General features: G+C 59.1%; 1 protein-coding gene across 1 annotated transcript in view; it reads left to right on the top strand.

Moving 5' to 3' along the window:
• The window catches only part of LOC129061289 (protein FAM169B-like), a 36,258-nt gene extending 22,091 nt beyond the window's left edge, over positions 1–14,167 (top strand). The window contains exons 5-9 of the mRNA XM_054561980.1: positions 1,931–2,108; positions 5,235–5,417; positions 6,770–6,901; positions 11,676–11,770; positions 12,983–14,167. Coding sequence (XP_054417955.1) covers positions 1,931–2,108; positions 5,235–5,417; positions 6,770–6,901; positions 11,676–11,770; positions 12,983–13,105 — 711 coding nt within the window. The 3' untranslated portion in view covers positions 13,106–14,167. The remainder of the gene's footprint in view (positions 1–1,930; positions 2,109–5,234; positions 5,418–6,769; positions 6,902–11,675; positions 11,771–12,982) is intronic.
• Positions 14,168–17,077: the final 2,910 nt, after the last annotated feature.

Raw genomic sequence — 17,077 nt, forward strand, 5'->3', positions numbered from 1 at the left:
GCAGCGTCGCACATCCCGTGTTGTTTTTCTCCCCGGCAGTGAAATTGGACAGATTAAGTGCATTTTCTCTGTCTCCTTTTCTCCTGCCAGTTTTTGATGAAATATTTCCCTCTTGCCAGATGCAGCCTGCTTTTCTCTACCAGTGTTTTCCGAACTTTGGCTTTTATAAGTTGACGTCTATACCCTTCCGCAGCATGCTGATCCCGGTTTTGGACTGGCTCGTTCTGAAAGTCTGAACTTGATGTGGTGGCCACCGTCTGAGACACAGAGTCAGGGTGGCTTCTCAGAGTTAGTGGGTGTGGTTTTCGGAAGTCTTTTTCTCATCTAAGATTTGGCTCTAGATAAAGGTGAAATGTTTTACATTCTGGGCCAATTAATAAGTTTATTGGCACTGAGTACTTTGTGCCATTTGCTTGGATGCTACAGGCTGCCTTATTTTTCTTATCAGAGCAGTGGAAAAACATACAAATGTTTCAGACACCCCTTAGGTGGTCTTTGCCCTTGACCAGCTGAGGAAACTGAGGCTCAAGGAGGTTGTAAGTTGCTCAGGGTCTCCCAGCAAATCTAGGCCAACAAGCCACGGCCAGAAGTCATGATGGCAGTGCAAGTTTAGGGTGAAGTATTAACTAGAAACCCCAGCGTGAGTATTTATATCGAACATCCCTTCCCCAGAGGGTCCGTTCTCATGGGTGAAGATGCCGGGACAAGCACGGGCTGCCACTGTCAGGCGGCCACGCCAGCCTGCGACTCGGACGCCCTGGCCTGTCCCCGCCCGCCGGACGCCCTGGCAGGCCCGCACCGAGCTGTGGGGAGCCCCCTCGGGAAGGAGGCAGGCAAATCAATGGCTGTAGCCACTCTCCCCTTTGTGCTTCAGTTTCCTCCCCGGCAGGCGGCGCGGGTCGTGGGGGGACGTCGCGGCGAGGACCAGCGTTGCCGACCTTGTTGCGGTGCAGGGAAGGGGTGACCGACACCCACGCACCCGGGCGGTCACCATCAGCGTTGTCAGAGGGCAGGCCAGTGCAGCAGCGCTGCCGCCTTGTCAGTGGTGGGCTGGTCTCGTCGCAGGGGCCACGCTTCCGCGCTGCTTGGGGCTGCCTTTGGGACGCTGGGGCGCTCTCCAGGCGCAGCCACGGGGCGCGCGGTGCATCGGCCCCGTCTGCCGAGGCATGGCCATGGGCACGGGAGGCCCCGCCTCGGCCACTGGCCCGTCCTCCTGGGTGCCCACGTGCACAGAGCCGTACCAGGCAGCGGTGGGCATGGCGTGGCCGTGTTAGGGATGAGGCGCGGCTGGGCCTGGCCTCGCCTCGACCACACGCACTTTCTTCCTTGGCCCTGGCTTAGCGGTGGGGAAGAGGCGGTCCCCTTTCCCAGCATCGATCACGGTGGGCCTGCGGGCCCAGCAGCTCTTGCAGCCGGGCCTCTAGTTTGTGCCAAAACCAGGCACAAGTCACTGAAGTTCAGTTGCTTTTGGTGTAGCCATTGCTGTCCCCAGTGGCTTGCCCCCCTTTGGAGGCCAGACTTCAGGGCTGTTGGTAAAGATGGCCGATTGGGTTTCTTTGTGGACACATCCTGTAAACCTGCTGAGGCTGCTCGCCTCCCCCACGTGTGAGGTAACTCCCTGTTTCATTACATTGTTCTTTGTCCACTTAGGTCCTGCGTCTGTGGCCCTGGGGACCTGAGGCCCTTCTGGCACGGCCCCTCCTCCCTCCCGGAGGCTGACTGGTGTGGGAGGCCCCGGTGTGAAACCTCGGGCGAGACAGGCGCCCGCTGTGGCCCTCGAGCTTGGGAAGGGCTCCGGGGGTGTGACCGGGCGTGCACACCTGGCTCTGACGCCTGGGTCGGTGCCAAGTGCAAAAAAAAAAAAAAAAATCGCATTGATTTTTCTCTCATCTCACTTGGTTGTTTTTTTTTTTTTCCCCTTCCTTCAAAGGTTCAGTCATTTGGGGAAAGGATCGTGCTTTTCATCCTCAACGTTGTTGTTTTTGGAAGACTGGAGAGAAGACTGGATGACGATGACATGTTTTTCTTACCTTACTCTGGGAAGGAGGAGGCTAAGATCCTGTGGAGGGACGGAGCAGCTGTTGGATTTTACACAACCAAAGCGAAAGGTGAGGGGCACGGGGCGGCCGCCCAGCCCCCGCAGGGACTTCCTGCCTCGGGGAGGTCCCTGAGCCCTGCGTCACTTGGAGAGGGTCTTCGAGCACAGCAGTTACTGCTGACTCGGCTGCCGTGGGAAATAAACCCGAGGTGTGGGCTGCACAGCCACCCCGTTTCTCGTTTTACCTGCAAACAGGCCGAAAAATGCTTCTTTTTGATTCCCAGGCTGTGCCATGTTCCCCGTAAAATCCTTGTGGCCCTTAACGGTGTAGAATGACTTTGCAAGCATGGTGCTTTTCATTTCTTTTCTTTAATGTTACCAGTTGGAAGATGTGGGGAGTATTGGAAGGGTGCAGGGCCTGTGTATTGGTTTCTCGAGGACCATGGGTGCACTTGTAGCTCAGGTCTCCATGGGCTCAGGCACGGCCACCTGGCCTGCGCTCGGTGACTGAGGCTGTGGTCAGGCGGCTTTAGAGCAGGACCGTGGGGGCGGACGCCCTGGAACAGCGCACGAAGGAGTCCTGCTGTGAAGTGGTAGCCCTTCGCAGCTGCCTAACCCCAACGGATGGCGCGTCCAGCAGGCGTGGCCGGTACTCCTCACAGCATGTGGGCCACGGGTTCTCGGCGTGACTGGTGGGATGCAACTCCATCACATGACCTGTATGTTTATGGGTCAAGACAGGGCACCCACACCAAGATGGCTCTTGTCATGTTGGCTGTTGTCATGTTTCAGTCTGACACCCGAAGGGAAGAGAGGTCAGTGCCCCGACTAAATAGTCAGGTACTGCATGTTTTAAAGGTTTGTGCGGCGCCCCGATTGGAAATTGCCGATCTAAATCCCACGACGAGACTGCATGGTAAACTCCATGTATTCTTCGCGGGCTGGCACCGCCCTCAGCGGGCAGACATTTGTTCTGGGCAGCGCACAGAACAGCGTAGCCGTGGCAGGGGCCTGCGGCTCTTCAGAGCTCGACTCTGCCAGCAAAGGCTCCTCCCTTAGCACTGAGTTTGGAGGGGGATGACGATCAGAAAAAAATGTCTTTTATGATCTGGACGCTTTTGGGGCGTAGCCATCGGGATGTGCGCGGAATGTCCCTTCATGCAGGTTTGTCGGGTGGCTTCCTCACGATTAGACCGGGGGCGTGCTTGGAGGAAAGCAAGGTGCCCTTCTCCTCGTAGGGTCCCTTCATACAGTGGGGGCGGGGCATCTGCGCTGCTCTTGGTAACGCTCGCCTGACCACCCGGGGCACCTGCCAGGCTTCTCCTCTGTGCCTTACTGTGTTTCCCTTTGCTTACGTAGTTGTATCATTCAAGCACAATTTTAGTACAATGCATGGTAAGCCTGTAAAGTCACTTTTATTGAAATATAATTTTATGTCCCATAAAACTGTACCATTCAGTGACTTTCGGCACATACAATGAGCTGTGTGTAGTCATCGCCCTGATCCTGCTTTTGGACGTTCCCTCCACCCCGGGAAGTGGCCCACGTGGTGTCAGTCTCAGCTTCCGCCGCCGCTCCAGGCGACCGGCGAGCCGCGCTCTGTCTCCATCCCTCTGCCTTTCCTGGACACTTCAGATCAGTGCACTGACGCCATATGTGATGTTTTTGTTTTTGTTTTTGCATCTGGCTTTTTTCACTTAACACGGCGTTTTTGAGGTTCATACCAGTGGTAGCACATATGAGGACTCTGTTCCTCTTTATTGCTGAGTAATGTGCCAGGGCGTGACTGTACCCCATCTTGCTCAGGCACCTCCCAGCATGGCCCCTCGTTTGGGGCTGCTGTGAACAGTGCCACCGCACGCGTCCACATGCGTGTCTTTGTGCGGACACGTGCTTCCATTTCTCTTGGATCGATTCCTAAGAGGGGGTTGCTGGGTCATTTGGTGAGCATGTGTTGAACTTTTTAAGAAAGTGCCAAATCATTTGACAAAGTGGCCGCGCCATTATATAACCCCGTCAGCACTGCACGAGGGCTTCGGCTTCTCCACGCCCCGTCAGCGCGCATTATCGCTGGTCTTTGTGATCATAGCCGTCCTCGCAGGGGGAAGGCGCATTTCCCCACGGTTTTCATTTGCATGTTCTAATGACTAATGACATTCTGTTGTTATCGATATTAACCATTGTATGTCTTCTTGGAAGAATGTTTGTTCAGACTATCTGTCCATTTTTTATTGGTTGCTTGGTTTCATTTTATTGAATTCTAAGAGTTCTTTATATATATTCTGGATATGCTATTTTTTTATCAGATGTGTGACTTGCAGACATTTTCTTGTACTCTGTGCCTTGTCTTTTCCTTTTCCTACCTGTGTCTTCTGGACACAATGGTTTTCATTCTGCTAAAGTCAGATCTGGCCACTGCTTGTGCTTGTGGCTTTGAATCTGAGGACTCCTCACCTGAGTCTAGGTTGTGAAGGTTTTCTTGTGAAAGCTTTGTGGTTGCAACCTTTACATTTATGTGTAGACCTATCTTCGTTAATTTTTTGTATATGATGTGAGGTAAGGGTCCAACTTCCCTTTTCAAATACCTAATATATTTAAAAATTAATGGATTTCATTTTTCGAGCAGTTTCAGATAGCAGAAGTGTTGCGCCGAGCACGTGGAGTGCCCCCCGCCGATGCTGCGAGGCGGCTGGTGGGAGCCATTGCGGTGGGGTGGCACTCGGGGGGCGAGAGGAAGGAAGGGAGCCGCTGTCGCTGCTCACTCTGCTGGTGTTTTCTGGGAAACGGGACTCAGTCTCTTTGGGGCGAGTGCCCTTTGCCACAGCGGGACACAGGGAGCCCTCGGGAGAGTCACTGAAACGAGTCCCTGCCCAGGAGATGTGTCAGGCAGTCCCCCGCCCTGTCCCCGGGGCCAGGGGCCTCTGCAAAACCCGCGCAGGGACGGAGGAACCTCAGGCGCCTGCACAGGAGCAGCCCTGCTCAGTCAGTCACGAGCCTCACCTCGCGTCTCGGCGCCACGGTCCGGTGGCTGCGTTCCTAGCAGCTGCGGCCACGTGGGCCGGGCAGCCAGGCCGCCGGGGAGCGGGCGGTTTGGAGCCGCCTGTTACTTGTCTGCGGCTGTTCGGTTTGTGAGGCTGGCCCTGGCTCCGGCTGGCGCCGGCCCCGCGCACAGCCGTGTCTCTTGCCTTCCCCGCAGGCAGCCTCTGTGGCGATGGCACAGGTGCGTGCTACCTGCTGCCCGTCCTGGACACCGTGTTTGTCAGGAGGAAACACCGGCGCCGAGGCCTGGGCACGGCCATGCTGTGGGACTTCTGCGAGACGTTCCGCGAGGAGGAGGCCCTCGGCATCAGCCGGCCGATGTCTCCCGCCATGCGCTGTGGTGAGCCCCCTGTCGGGTGGAAGCCTTGGGTAAGGGTGGTGGGTGCACATGCGCATTGCAGGTGGCTGGTGGGGCGGGGCCAGGAGCCCTCCTTGGTCCGCAGAGAAAGCACCCACGCTCCAGCACAAACAGGACCCCGTGCTCGGTCACAGGGGCCTCTCTTTCCCAGCCCGAGAAATAATAGGGTTTAGATGAAATAAAAAGCAAATCAGCACAACGTCAGGGAGACGCAGAGCCCAGAGATCTGCTGCTGGGCCCCCCCGTGCCGCTGCTCTTGCCCTTGAGGCCGGTAGTTCGTTGCTTTGCCCTAGCAGCTGGGAGCCGCGGGCTGGAGGGGAGGCAGTGCCAGCCCGTGGGTGAGCGCGGCGGCTGAGGACCGGGCTGGTGCTCGCTGCGCACAGACAGGCTGCCCCGGCTGGGCGAGGGCCCGCCCGCCCAGGGCCCATGCTCTACGGGCTCCTGGCGGGCAGCTGCTCCTCTCTCCGTGGGACGGGGGTCGAGGGCCTCAGGGGGGCCCCCGCCTCGGTCCAGGCTCTTCGCTAGTCCAGCGCGGAGTACCGGGCCCCCGGGGTCCCTGCCTGGCCGAGCGGTGCCAAGGCCTGCATGGGCTCTGTCCCCGGATCTGTGCGCTGCGAGCTGCCCACACCGCCAGGCTGCACATCCTTCGACCGCAGGGCAGCTGCTGGTGGGATGTGGGTGGAGGGTGGGCACGGGCCCCCGTGGGGGTGCACAGGCCCCTTGCAGTGCTGGGGAGCCGCGTGCGAGGAGTAGGCGGGCTGCGTATCGCACGTTCTGGTGCAAAACGCCGGGGCGTCCAAGGGTTCTAAATCGGACGCCAGCTTCCCCTGCGGTGATGAAGTTGCCCTTGTCCAGAGCGGAGACCAGAACAGCCCACCTCGCACGCGCCCGCTGAGCCTGCCCCTTGGGGACCCCGGGCACGGCGCTCTGTGGGTCGCCCTCTGCGCTGCGCCCCGGGCGAGGGTGCCGGCAGGGGGCCGGTGGGGTCCCCGTGGGCACCCGCGGGGCCGGGAGCAGCGTCCCGCTGGGCAGCCTGGGGGCACTGCCTCGTGGAAGCGCTCACCTCGTGACGGTGGGGACACGGGAGTCACCGTGCCTAGGGGGATGAGTGGGGAGGCCGTGGGAGAGGAGGGCCTTGAGGCTGGGGGGTGAGGGGGCAGTGCCTGAGGGGAGGGGACGCTGCCCTGCGAACCGGGTGCCCCGTTCTCCTGTCGAGGCTGTAGCCCCACTGTGCGTGTGAGTGGAGATGGGCCCTGGCAGGGTGAAGAGGGCGCGGGGAGCGGGAAACGCGGGGCCGCGCGGCGCGCGCCGGCTCACGCGGGCCCCTCCCGCAGTCTGCAGCAAGTTCCTGTTGGCCCACCCGGAGCAGCGAGGGCGCCTGTGGGAGGCGGAGCCCCCCGGAGCCTGGGGCCAGCGAGACAGCATCTGGCTGAAGGTTCAGCTTCAACAGTCAAGGCTTCCACACCGTGAGTTGGCGCCAGGAAGCGCATGTTGGTCTCCTTTTGTTTGTCGGTCACTGAGGCAGAGGCTGGGTCACACGGATCGATCGGGCCCAGGCAGGAGCAGCAGCGCCACACCGTGAGTTGGCGCCAGGAAGCGCATGTTGGTCTCCTTTTGTTTGTCGGTCACTGAGGCAGAGGCTGGGTCACACGGATCCATCGGGCCCAGGCAGGAGCAGCAGCGCCACACCGTGAGTTGGCGCCAGGAAGCGCATGTTGGTCTCCCTTTTGTTTGTCGGTCACTGAGGCAGAGGCTGGGTCACACGGATCCATCGGGCCCAGGCAGGAGCAGCAGCGCCACACCGTGAGTTGGCGCCAGGAAGCGCATGTTGGTCTCCTTTTGTTTGTCGGTCACTGAGGCAGAGGCTGGGTCACACGGATCCATCGGGCCCGGGCAGGAGCAGCAGCGCCACACCGTGAGTTGGCGCCAGGAAGCGCATGTTGGTCTCCTTTTGTTTGTCGGTCACTGAGGCAGAGGCTGGGTCACACGGATCGATCGGGCCCGGGCAGGAGCAGCAGCGCCACACCGTGAGTTGGCGCCAGGAAGCGCATGTTGGTCTCCTTTTGTTTGTCGGTCACTGAGGCAGAGGCTGGGTCACACGGATCCATCGGGCCCGGGCAGGAGCAGCAGCGCCACACCGTGAGTTGGCGCCAGGAAGCGCATGTTGGTCTCCTTTTGTTTGTCGGTCACTGAGGCAGAGGCTGGGTCACACGGATCGATCGGGCCCAGGCAGGAGCAGCAGCGCCACACCGTGAGTTGGCGCCAGGAAGCGCATGTTGGTCTCCTTTTGTTTGTCGGTCACTGAGGCAGAGGCTGGGTCACACGGATCCATCGGGCCCAGGCAGGAGCAGCAGCGCCCGGGGGCGGTGCCTCATCCTCCCTCCTCCGCCCCTTGCTGAGCGCACCGCCTTCCTCCTGAACGCACCTGCCCAGGAGATTTGCACCCTGTTTAGCCAATCAGCAGCTCCCTGTGACCGAGGGGCTCCCTGCTGACAAGTATAAAGGATCATTGAACAGGGAAGCCGCGCATTTCCCTGTCTAGTAGAAGAGGGTCAGTTATAAACGTTATTTCAAGAGACGCAGGGCTTTCTGTGATGAGCTGGTCTCCTGTCTCCTTGTCCTTGGGGAGAATAAGAAGTGGCCACATCCCACAACAGTGTTCTGCCAACGAGCACCTGGTCCTTTTTACGGGCAGCGCAGGACGGTGTCCTCTGGAGACGTGCTCGTGCATGTGGGCGGCCCTGCTGCAGACACGTGCTGTCCTCCGTGGGGGTGTCACAGCGGGTCACACCCATAGAGCTTGCCGGTGGGGCTTGGGGGGCATTTGTGTGGTGGGTCCCACGGGAGGCAGGCGTGGGGAGACCTTCGAGTACCCAGAGCACTGGCCTCTGGATGGCCAGGCCACTCTTGGGCAGTGTTCCCTCTGTCTTCCCCCGCCGGGGCGAGGCTGGGCCCTAAGGCACGGGACAGGTGCGGGCCCTGCCGGCGACGGGTGCATGGGTGCTGGAGACGTGGAGGCCCAGCAGCTCAGGTTCACGGGCCGGCGCAGCATCGGCTCTCCTTCCCTGCCGGCGCCCGCGCCCCGGTCTGCGTCAGGTGCCGTCCGTCCCAGGCCCAGGTGCCCCTTGGCCCCGCCCTGGTTTACCTCAGCTGGCACCAGGGAGGCGGCCTTGGAGCTTATTGATGGTAATAGTGATCATTCTGGGTTTTAGCGTGGCGCCTTCCAGCTAGAAGGCCCAGTGCAGCGCTGCCGGTACTGGTGGGGTAGTTAGGCCCCGGGAAGGAGGACACGGCCGGGCTGTGGCCGGGACCCTAACGAGGCCCTTCAGCGACTTGCCCTGTGGCACAGGGAGTCAGAGGCACAGGGAGGCGGCCCCCCGCCGGGCCCCCCCACGCCAGGCTGACCCGCCCTGCGGGTGTGTGGAGTTGTGCAAACGAGGCCGCAGCTCCTTGACTGGGGACAGAAGACACCGATGGCCCGCCTGTCAGAGTGTGGGGTGACATGGAGGCCCCACAGGCCAGTGGGGAGGACGTCCCCGCCCACCTGGAGAGCTGGCTTTCTCTCAGGAGACCCGCACGGCCCAGGGGAAACGGGAGGTCCTTGCCGAGCCGAGGGTTGGGGCCAGCAGAGGCGGCCGACCTGCGGTCAGCAGTCAGGTGCCAGGGCTGTCACCTTGACTCACCCCGGGATTCGCCAGCTCCCTGCAGATCAGCCCGTGAGGGGACTTGGACGGAGAATGTTCCGGAAGCATGCACGCGTCCCTTGAAGGAAGAAGGGTCATCATTATAATTAGCGTTCAACTACGTTATGAACACTCTATAATTAAAAAAAAAAAACAACAAAAAACCTCTTTTCACTCTTGGTGTAAACTGGAGCTAGTTTCCAGTTTCACCCACACCTCTGCCTCCCTGCCCGCCCCTCCGGGCTGCGGTCAGGGGTCAGTCCACTCAGGAAGGTCCAGCCAAGCGGCGCCGTCTGCAGCGGCGTGGCCTGCGGGCGCCGGCACCCAGGCTGGCGGGGAGGGCTGCAAGCACCTTCGCAGATGAACGCAGGCGCTCGCTCTGTAGCTTCCCCGGTTCTAGTCCGTGGCTCCCTTCTTGGAAATTGACAAAATGAGCCCATTAGATGTTCCCACAGGTCACCCAGCAATGCAGATTCTGGAATCTTCTCCACCCTGGAAACCTCACGAGGCCTCATAATCTGTTTTTTTGTGTCCAGTTAGTTATTCTTACAGTTCCCTTCTTGAACTGTTCTGCTTTTCCGGTTCTGTTGTCTGTCCTTTTATTTCTGAGTGTTATTTTGGGAGTTTCCTCCAGTTTCATGGGCCGCGGGATAAGCAGGAAAGCCAGCTATCGCTTTTGATATCAAAGTAAGGCATGGGCATTCTACAGCGTTCCAGAGGGAAGCTGGTATTCCTTTCAGATGCTTGAAAATCTATTTTTGTGGCAGCGTCATTTGCGGGTTAGGTCTTCTAAAGTTTGCACGATTCTGCCTCTGATAACATCTGTGGCTTATAATGGCCCTGGAAATATTTATAGGGTTATTCTGAGCTTTCGAGGGAAGGGGTTTGTGGGAAATGTTTTCCTCACTCCCCTCGCTGGCACAGGAGCCTTGGACACTTGGCCCCGCCCCGTGTGCGTGGTCCCCGCGGGCAGCCTGGGACCCGCCCACAGTCCTTTCACAGAAGTGCTGCGGGGGGCAGACACCGGTTGTGCACAGCTTTAAAAATTAATTTTCTCACTCTTCAGCTTAGAGATTTGCTTTCTTTCCAGGTGAGTTTCTAATAGATTCAGTTGTCATCCGCAGGGAGGGTATTTTTCTTCCATTTACATTAAATGTTTAAAGCTAGAAGGAGTATACGTAGAGAGGTGTGAAGTATCGGAGCCGGGGGTGGGGCCGTTTCCTCTAACCTTGTTTCTGCTCGTTCCTGTGGGTCGGAGGTTGCCTGGCACAGAGGCAGCGACATTGGGGGTGGGGGTTGGGAGGAAGCTGTGCTGGGAAGGGAGGAGAGCAGACCCTCCCTGCCGGGGGAGTGCAGGGCCGGGGAGGGGGGGGGGGGGGGGGGGGGGCACTTTTCTGTCACACACATGTGGCTCTTTGAGAGGTTCCATGTCTCCCTCTAGTGGCCATTGTAGTCTGTTGCGTCCCAGGCTTGCCGCCATTGACCTGTGTGGTCTCAGATTCTTATACCTGGGAGTTCAAATTTGTGCATTTGTTTAAAAAACTTCCTGAACCGTCTTTGGTTAGGAATAAAGTACAAGTAAGCACTTCCTAGCTACTAGCGTACATTAGTCCATAACACACAAGAACAACTTCAAAATCAGGAAAGACAGAGAAATGAGAATGGATTCTGTACTTCGTTCTCTCGTTCTTCCATTCGCTCACTCGCTCGTGTGTCTGTCCATCCGTTCGCGCGCTCACTCGGTGGGTTGCGGCCAGTGCAGCGCCATCGGACACCGGGCCTTGCCCGGGGCGGGGGCGCAGCAGTGCCTCCGGCTGCGGCCCGACCGCGACCCGCCCCCGCCCCCGCCCCCGCCCCCGCCCCCGCCGTTCTGTGCGGAAACTCCGAGAGGGAACCGAAGTGTGCTGGTATTTTTAAGTACTTACAACGAAATTTTGCCAACCTAATTCTGCTGACTTACAAAGTCTGGAAGTAAACTTTAAAATGAACCTCTGCAGGTAACTACTAAGTAATATATTTATTCTTTCATTGAAAAATGTGTTTCATTTGTATGTTCAACTCAGACAGAATGCTGCATACTTTTTTGGGGGTCTGACCTTTCCCCCCTCCAACCTCCGCAAGGAAATTTTTGTTGGTGGGGGGAGGTGCAGAGGACAGGGAAGTGGTCCCGTTCTGAGTTGGGACTGATTTGGTAGGAAAAGGAGTGATTAACGTGTGTGATTGTGGGCTCGCTTGTGAGTGAAAATTCCAGTGAGCAAAGTGCAGGGCTAGGAACGGAACTGGAGACCTGACCCTTTCAGTGCCCCAATAATTGGAAGAGAAGAGGAAAACGCCAGCTCCAAAATGCTTGAGCAGAACCATCGCTTCCTGCCCTGCGTCCCCCAGAGGGCGCTGCAGAGGTGTCAGCGGGAAGGTCCACAGGACAGAACTGGGTCCCCGTGATCAGGTGCCCGCTGCTTCTGGAAGGGCCCCCAGCGTGTTCTTAACCGTGTGATCGTCCACCTCCTCGGGGGCCACCCTTGTTTGCTCACCCTGTTCTCTTGCTCGAGGAGAGCAGCTCTCCCAGGAAACTCTGAGGAGGACGTGAGCAGGCGCGAGCAGACGTCTCAGGACGGTGGAGCCAGACAGTCCAGGGACGGGGAAGGCAACAAGGTACAGTGGTGGGCCTGCCCTCTAGGAGCGTCGCCTGTGTTCTCCCTGGTCATGTGGCCTTCCTGCACACCGCGGCCCTGAGCGTGCCCGCGGCGGCCGGCCCTTGGCGTGGGCCCAGCGCCTCCGTGCTGTGGTGGGAGGGAGGGCCCTTGTGAGCGGCTCCGCACGGCCCTGCCCCTCAGCCAGACAAGCTCGAACACAGCCAGGAACGTGGGGATCAGCTGTCACCTTGCATTGTGAAGGAAAGAGTGGAAAACCTGAATTTCAGATTGTGCCACGGACCAGCGTCTCTCAAGCAGAATGGAAGCACAGACACATTTGTCTTTCCCTCCTCCCCTGCCCCTGAAGTCCCAACAGCAGACGATAAAGTGCGACGTTGGTTATGATGTAACCCAGAGCAGCTGACGCGAGACCAGACCACGGGCTGGGATGGCCCTGCGTGGTTCTTAGGCCTGTTGCTGTTCGGGATTTTATAAGATCTGGAGGTGATGGGGTTCCATAAGCCCCTCCCTGAAACCCGGCCAGAAGCCAGGCCCTCGCCCCCACGAGGTCGTGGTGATAACACGCACTCTCTGGCGTGGAAGAGCCTTTGCTCTTGAGTCCCTAAGGAGCCGATAAATGATTTTCAAATCCAAAACTTACATTTGCACTTAGTGGGAAATACTGCCTATTTTGGAAGGGGGGCAGTTCTGGGGTAGAAGAGGGAACATCAGAGGCTAGAAATACGAGATTGTTTCAGCAAAGCTGCCTGGAATCTGACTTTAGTTCTAGCCACCCCTAGCAGAGGAGGGCTTGCATGTTCCCAATGGAGAGCTGGGCTGACCTCCCAGGCCACAGAGCGGAGAGCATTGTGCTTTGCCTCTTTGCTGATCCCTGACTTTGCTTTCAAACTTCGAAGGCTGTTAGAGGAGCAGGAAGCCTCCACCCTGCATGACGTCACGGCCAGGGGCCTGTGTGTAAGAAGTCTGCGCGCACGCGCACGAGCTCCACTTTTCAAAGCAGAGCTCCCTTGCCTTGTTCTCACTTGCAAGTCCCAGGCTGGACCTGCCTTTAGTTCCCTTCAGTGCAGATGCGCTCAGAGCTGCTGATGCACCAGACCCGCGCCCTGTGGCTGGCCGGCTCCTCTGTCCCGCTCGCGAACACGCAGCGCGGCAGGCCCGGGAGTTGGACAGCGTTGACCGGAATGCTCTGTAGCTTCTCTTATGATTGCAGGAGAGGACCAGAGGCGGAGAACTGGAGGAGACGAAGGAAGATCAAGATGGTGCGGCGGGAGAAGCCGCAGCGGGGCCGCCCGGGAGGCACCGCCGGGCCGTGCCAGACGGGAAGGAGGCCTAGAGGACGGCGGTGGACAGGCGCGCGGGGGGCGTGGTGGAAGCTCGTGCTGACCTTGCTCCTGACTCCCAGAGGCCCGTCCGGTGGCCCGGGGCACGAGGGTTTGTGTGACCTTGAGCGCCCATCTGTCCTTGCTGTGTCTTCCTCTGTGGTCTTTGAGGTGCGAGTATTTATTTCCACAGGCTCAGACCCCGGCAGCTCCCTCGTTAGGCCGGATATGGTGCCTGCCATTCAACACGAACTTGGGACGTCTGCGCTGGAACTGCACGTGTGCGCCTCCTCTGCAGGGCAGGCAGCTCCCAGGAGGGCCGCGCCTGGGCTGGTCTGCACAGCAGGGAGCCCTCAGGGTGCCGCTCCAGCCCCGCGGTGACCGTGACAGCAGACACCGAGGGGACTTGCGGGAGATGCATCCCTTTTCTGGAGAAGCTCAGTCACGTCACAGCTCCCTGAGGATGGGGTCTGGGCCGCCTGTGCACACCGTTGGCCCTCGCCGCTGCTGTCTGTCCTCAGAGGGTGCTCCAGCCGGGCAGACTGTGACACGGGTAGCATATTAGTGCCTTGAATGTGACCGAGCCGAATGTGACACAGGCCTCCCCATTCTCAGCCTCTGACACAGCCCCGCCTGCGCCATGTACTCACTCACCGTGGGATTCAGAGCGAAGCCGAGGACTGTGCCCCCAGCCCCTGCTACTTACACACTCATCCATGTGTCCGTCCGTCTAGCCACCTGTCTTCCATCCGTCCGTCCACCCATCCGTTCACCCATTCATTCATCTACTGTCCATTTGTCCATCCATCATCCAACCCTCATCCACCTACTCACCCACCCCCCACCTGTCTGTCCATTCACCCCTCCGTCTGCATGTTTCTGTCCACCAGTCCATTCACCCATCCATCCGTCCATCCACCCATCCTGTTGTGCAGCAGACGTTCAGTGTGTGATGCATTGTGGACGGCGAACATTGTACTGTCCCACACGAATCATTGCTGCTTTGTGTTTATGTGACAATGAACTGAAGGGAGCGTCTCGGTTTGGTGAGGTCTCTGTTCAATAAAAGAGTTCCCCACGGAAGGCGAACAGACGTGCTGACGTGGTCCATTGAAGCCCATGTCAGCGAGCCGCACGGAACCGGCAGGGATGGTCTGGTGCTCCTGGCAGCCCCCTGGCCCGAGGCAGCTGGCCCCGTGGGCCCACGTGGCGAGCCCAGGGAACGTCGGCGAAGCATGCGTGGGTGTGTGTGTCGTGTTGTTTTTACTAAGTCATCTCTGTTTAATTTATTATTCTGTTCCTCTGCTCTTGCCTATCGTCGTTAGCAGCCATATTGATCCATAAACCTCCCTTGAAGTACACAGTGCCATGGTTTTCAGTACATCCACGTGGCCAAGGAACTACCACCACAGTCAGCACCTCAAAAGGAAGCCTGTTATCCAGTAGCGGGTTCTCCCTTCCCACCCACCCCCAGCCCTGGGCAGCCGCGGATCTGCCCTCTCTTCCTGTAGATTTCCTTGTTCTGGACACATGGCACAAGTGGAATCCTTCACCGTGTGGCCTTTTGCATCTGTTTTCTTCTCCACTTAGCATAATGTTTTACGGTTCATCTGTGTGTGGCATGTATCGGGTCCTCATTCCTTTTTATAGCTGAGTAATAGGCCGCCATGTGGACGGGCCACTCCTTGTCTGTGCGTTTACCAGTTCACGGGCTTCTGGTGGAGTTCAGTGTTCAGCCGTTACCCAGAATGCCGCTGTGAACATTTGTGTACGTGTTTTTGTGTGCACATATGTCTTCAGTTCTCTTGGGTGTAGACCCAGGAGTGGGCTTTCTGGGTTATATGGTGGCTCTTTGTTTAGCATTTGGAGGACCTGCTACATAAATTGCCTCTCAAAAGGACTACACCATTTACCCGGCCCCTGGCCACATGGGAGGGCCCGGGCGTCGCCCCGCCCCAGCCGGCACTGGCTGCCGCCGGCTGCTCTGTTGCAGGCCCCATCCTAGCGCGCCTGCAGCTGTGTCGTGGCTCTGAGGAGCGTGTCCCCCGATGACTAAGCTGGGGGCGCCTTTCCATGTGCCGGTTGGCCCTTTCTGTGTCTTGGTTTAGTTCCCTTTGGGGGAAGAAGGGTCAGCGCCTGGAATTGTGACAGGTATCCGAGCTTCCACGCTGAGAAGCCATGGGGTTCCCTGGCCGCCCTCCTCTCCGACCTGCACCCCTGTCACCTCGTGCAGGGCACAGGCTCTCACCGCGGCCTCGCGAGGGGGAGGCTGTGTCCCGGGAGGTCTGCGAGCCCAGCACCCAACCGAGCATCTGGGGACCCAGGCTTTCTGTCTTTTTTAGCATCCAATAGACGAAACCAGAAAGAGTGATTTCTCCTGTCAGAAAATCCTGTAGATGTCCACAGCAACGGAAGTGCTTCCCTCAGTGGGCCTACGGGCCCTGTTTGATGGAATTGGCTTGTCTCATCGAGGCCTCCTTCCCACCAAACAGAGTCACCTTCAGGCTCTCACGCAGGCACGCGCTGCGGCCGGGCCACGACAGCGTGCCGACGGCAGCAGAGCTCGCTCCCCTCTGTGCCCTTGGTGGCCGACGGCTGGTGGCGTCCATGCCCGGCGGGTGGCCCATGGATGCCGGACTAGGTGGGCACCGAGCGGGTGACTCCTTTGGTGCGTGGGTACCCTCGGGACGTGCGGCCATGTCTGGAGACATTTCGGGTTGTCACAGTGGGGTGAGGGGTGCCGCCCGATGTGCCGGGACAGCCGCAGTGCCACGCTGAGGCTGGGGAGCCGAGCCCCAGACAGACGGGCGGACGGGTGCCGTCAGGCAGTCCTCGGGCTCGGGCGCCTGCAGGTGCAGCCCTCCTCAGCCTCGCGGGCCGAGTGCTGCAGTCTTGCCGCATCCCTCGGTGCAGCAGCAGCCCCTCGTCCCTGCGCATGCTCTCTGCGGTTGGTTCCTGCACGGAGAGGGCTGCGGGTCCAGGTCTGCGACCAGCTCTGACACGGAGGTGGGACGTGGGGTATGACGCAGCGGGGACCGGGCCGGTGCTTGGGGCTTCCCGTCTCAGACTTCCCCTGCCCTGACTGGTCATACAGAAGCTCTTCCTTTAGAGGAGACATCACCCCACTTCTGGGGATGAGGTCCCCTGTAGGGCCCAGAGATACCCAGGAGAAGGCTCAGGCCCAGACGGCAACGCGAGAGCTTGCCTTTCCTCTTAACCTGTGTCTTGACCCCCTTTCCGGCTGGTGGCAGGAAGGGGCGATCTTGAATAGCCTTGAGGAGAGCACGGACCCCTTGCTCCTGGGCTGCTTTCCCAGGTGAGTACCCGAGGCGGCCACACGATGGCAGCCTTGCACAGACGAAAGCCTGCGTGTCCCAGGACCCCAGGACCGCAGCACCAAGTGGGCGGTGGATGGTCGCCTGCCGTCCTGCAAAAAACCCAGGGAGGCTGGCCAGGTGGGGGTTTCTAACTGCTGCTGGGAACCACACTTTACTGGTGAAAGACAGCGTGCAGACGACCGACTTGGGCTCTGTGTTGATGGGTGTCTGGACGGAACTAGTGTGCCACCCCGGCCCAGGAATTTCCCTCTTGTGACAGGACAGACGGTACAGCTGAGACTCCTCCTTAAGAGGGGCTCAAATGCCTGTCTCTCTTTTTAAGGAAAAAATGTTTAGCTTTTATTCTAAGTCCAGAAGCTCAGACAGATTCCAGTTTCCCTAATTTCTTCATCAACCCTATAGGCTTGCCAATAAAAACAATAATACACAGCGCCACCGGCTGCTGAAATGCCCCTGCCTCCCTTCACTGCCGCTGAGGTGGGCGGCCCTGTGGCTTGCCCGCCCCCGGGCCTGGCAGGGGGATGCGGCGCCCAGTCTGCGGTTGGCGGGAGGAGGGAGCGCAGGGGCGCACCCACCCACAGCGGGTGCGCTGCTGGCTGGGAACACGGTCCTTGTCCCCCCACCGCCCGCCCCCGTGTGCGGGCCATC

The sequence above is a fragment of the Pteronotus mesoamericanus genome, unplaced genomic scaffold (assembly GCF_021234165.1).
Source record: "Pteronotus mesoamericanus isolate MK-2021 breed Mesoamerican mustached bat unplaced genomic scaffold, CSHL_Meso_final scaffold_582, whole genome shotgun sequence".
Lineage (NCBI taxonomy): Eukaryota > Metazoa > Chordata > Mammalia > Chiroptera > Mormoopidae > Pteronotus > Pteronotus mesoamericanus.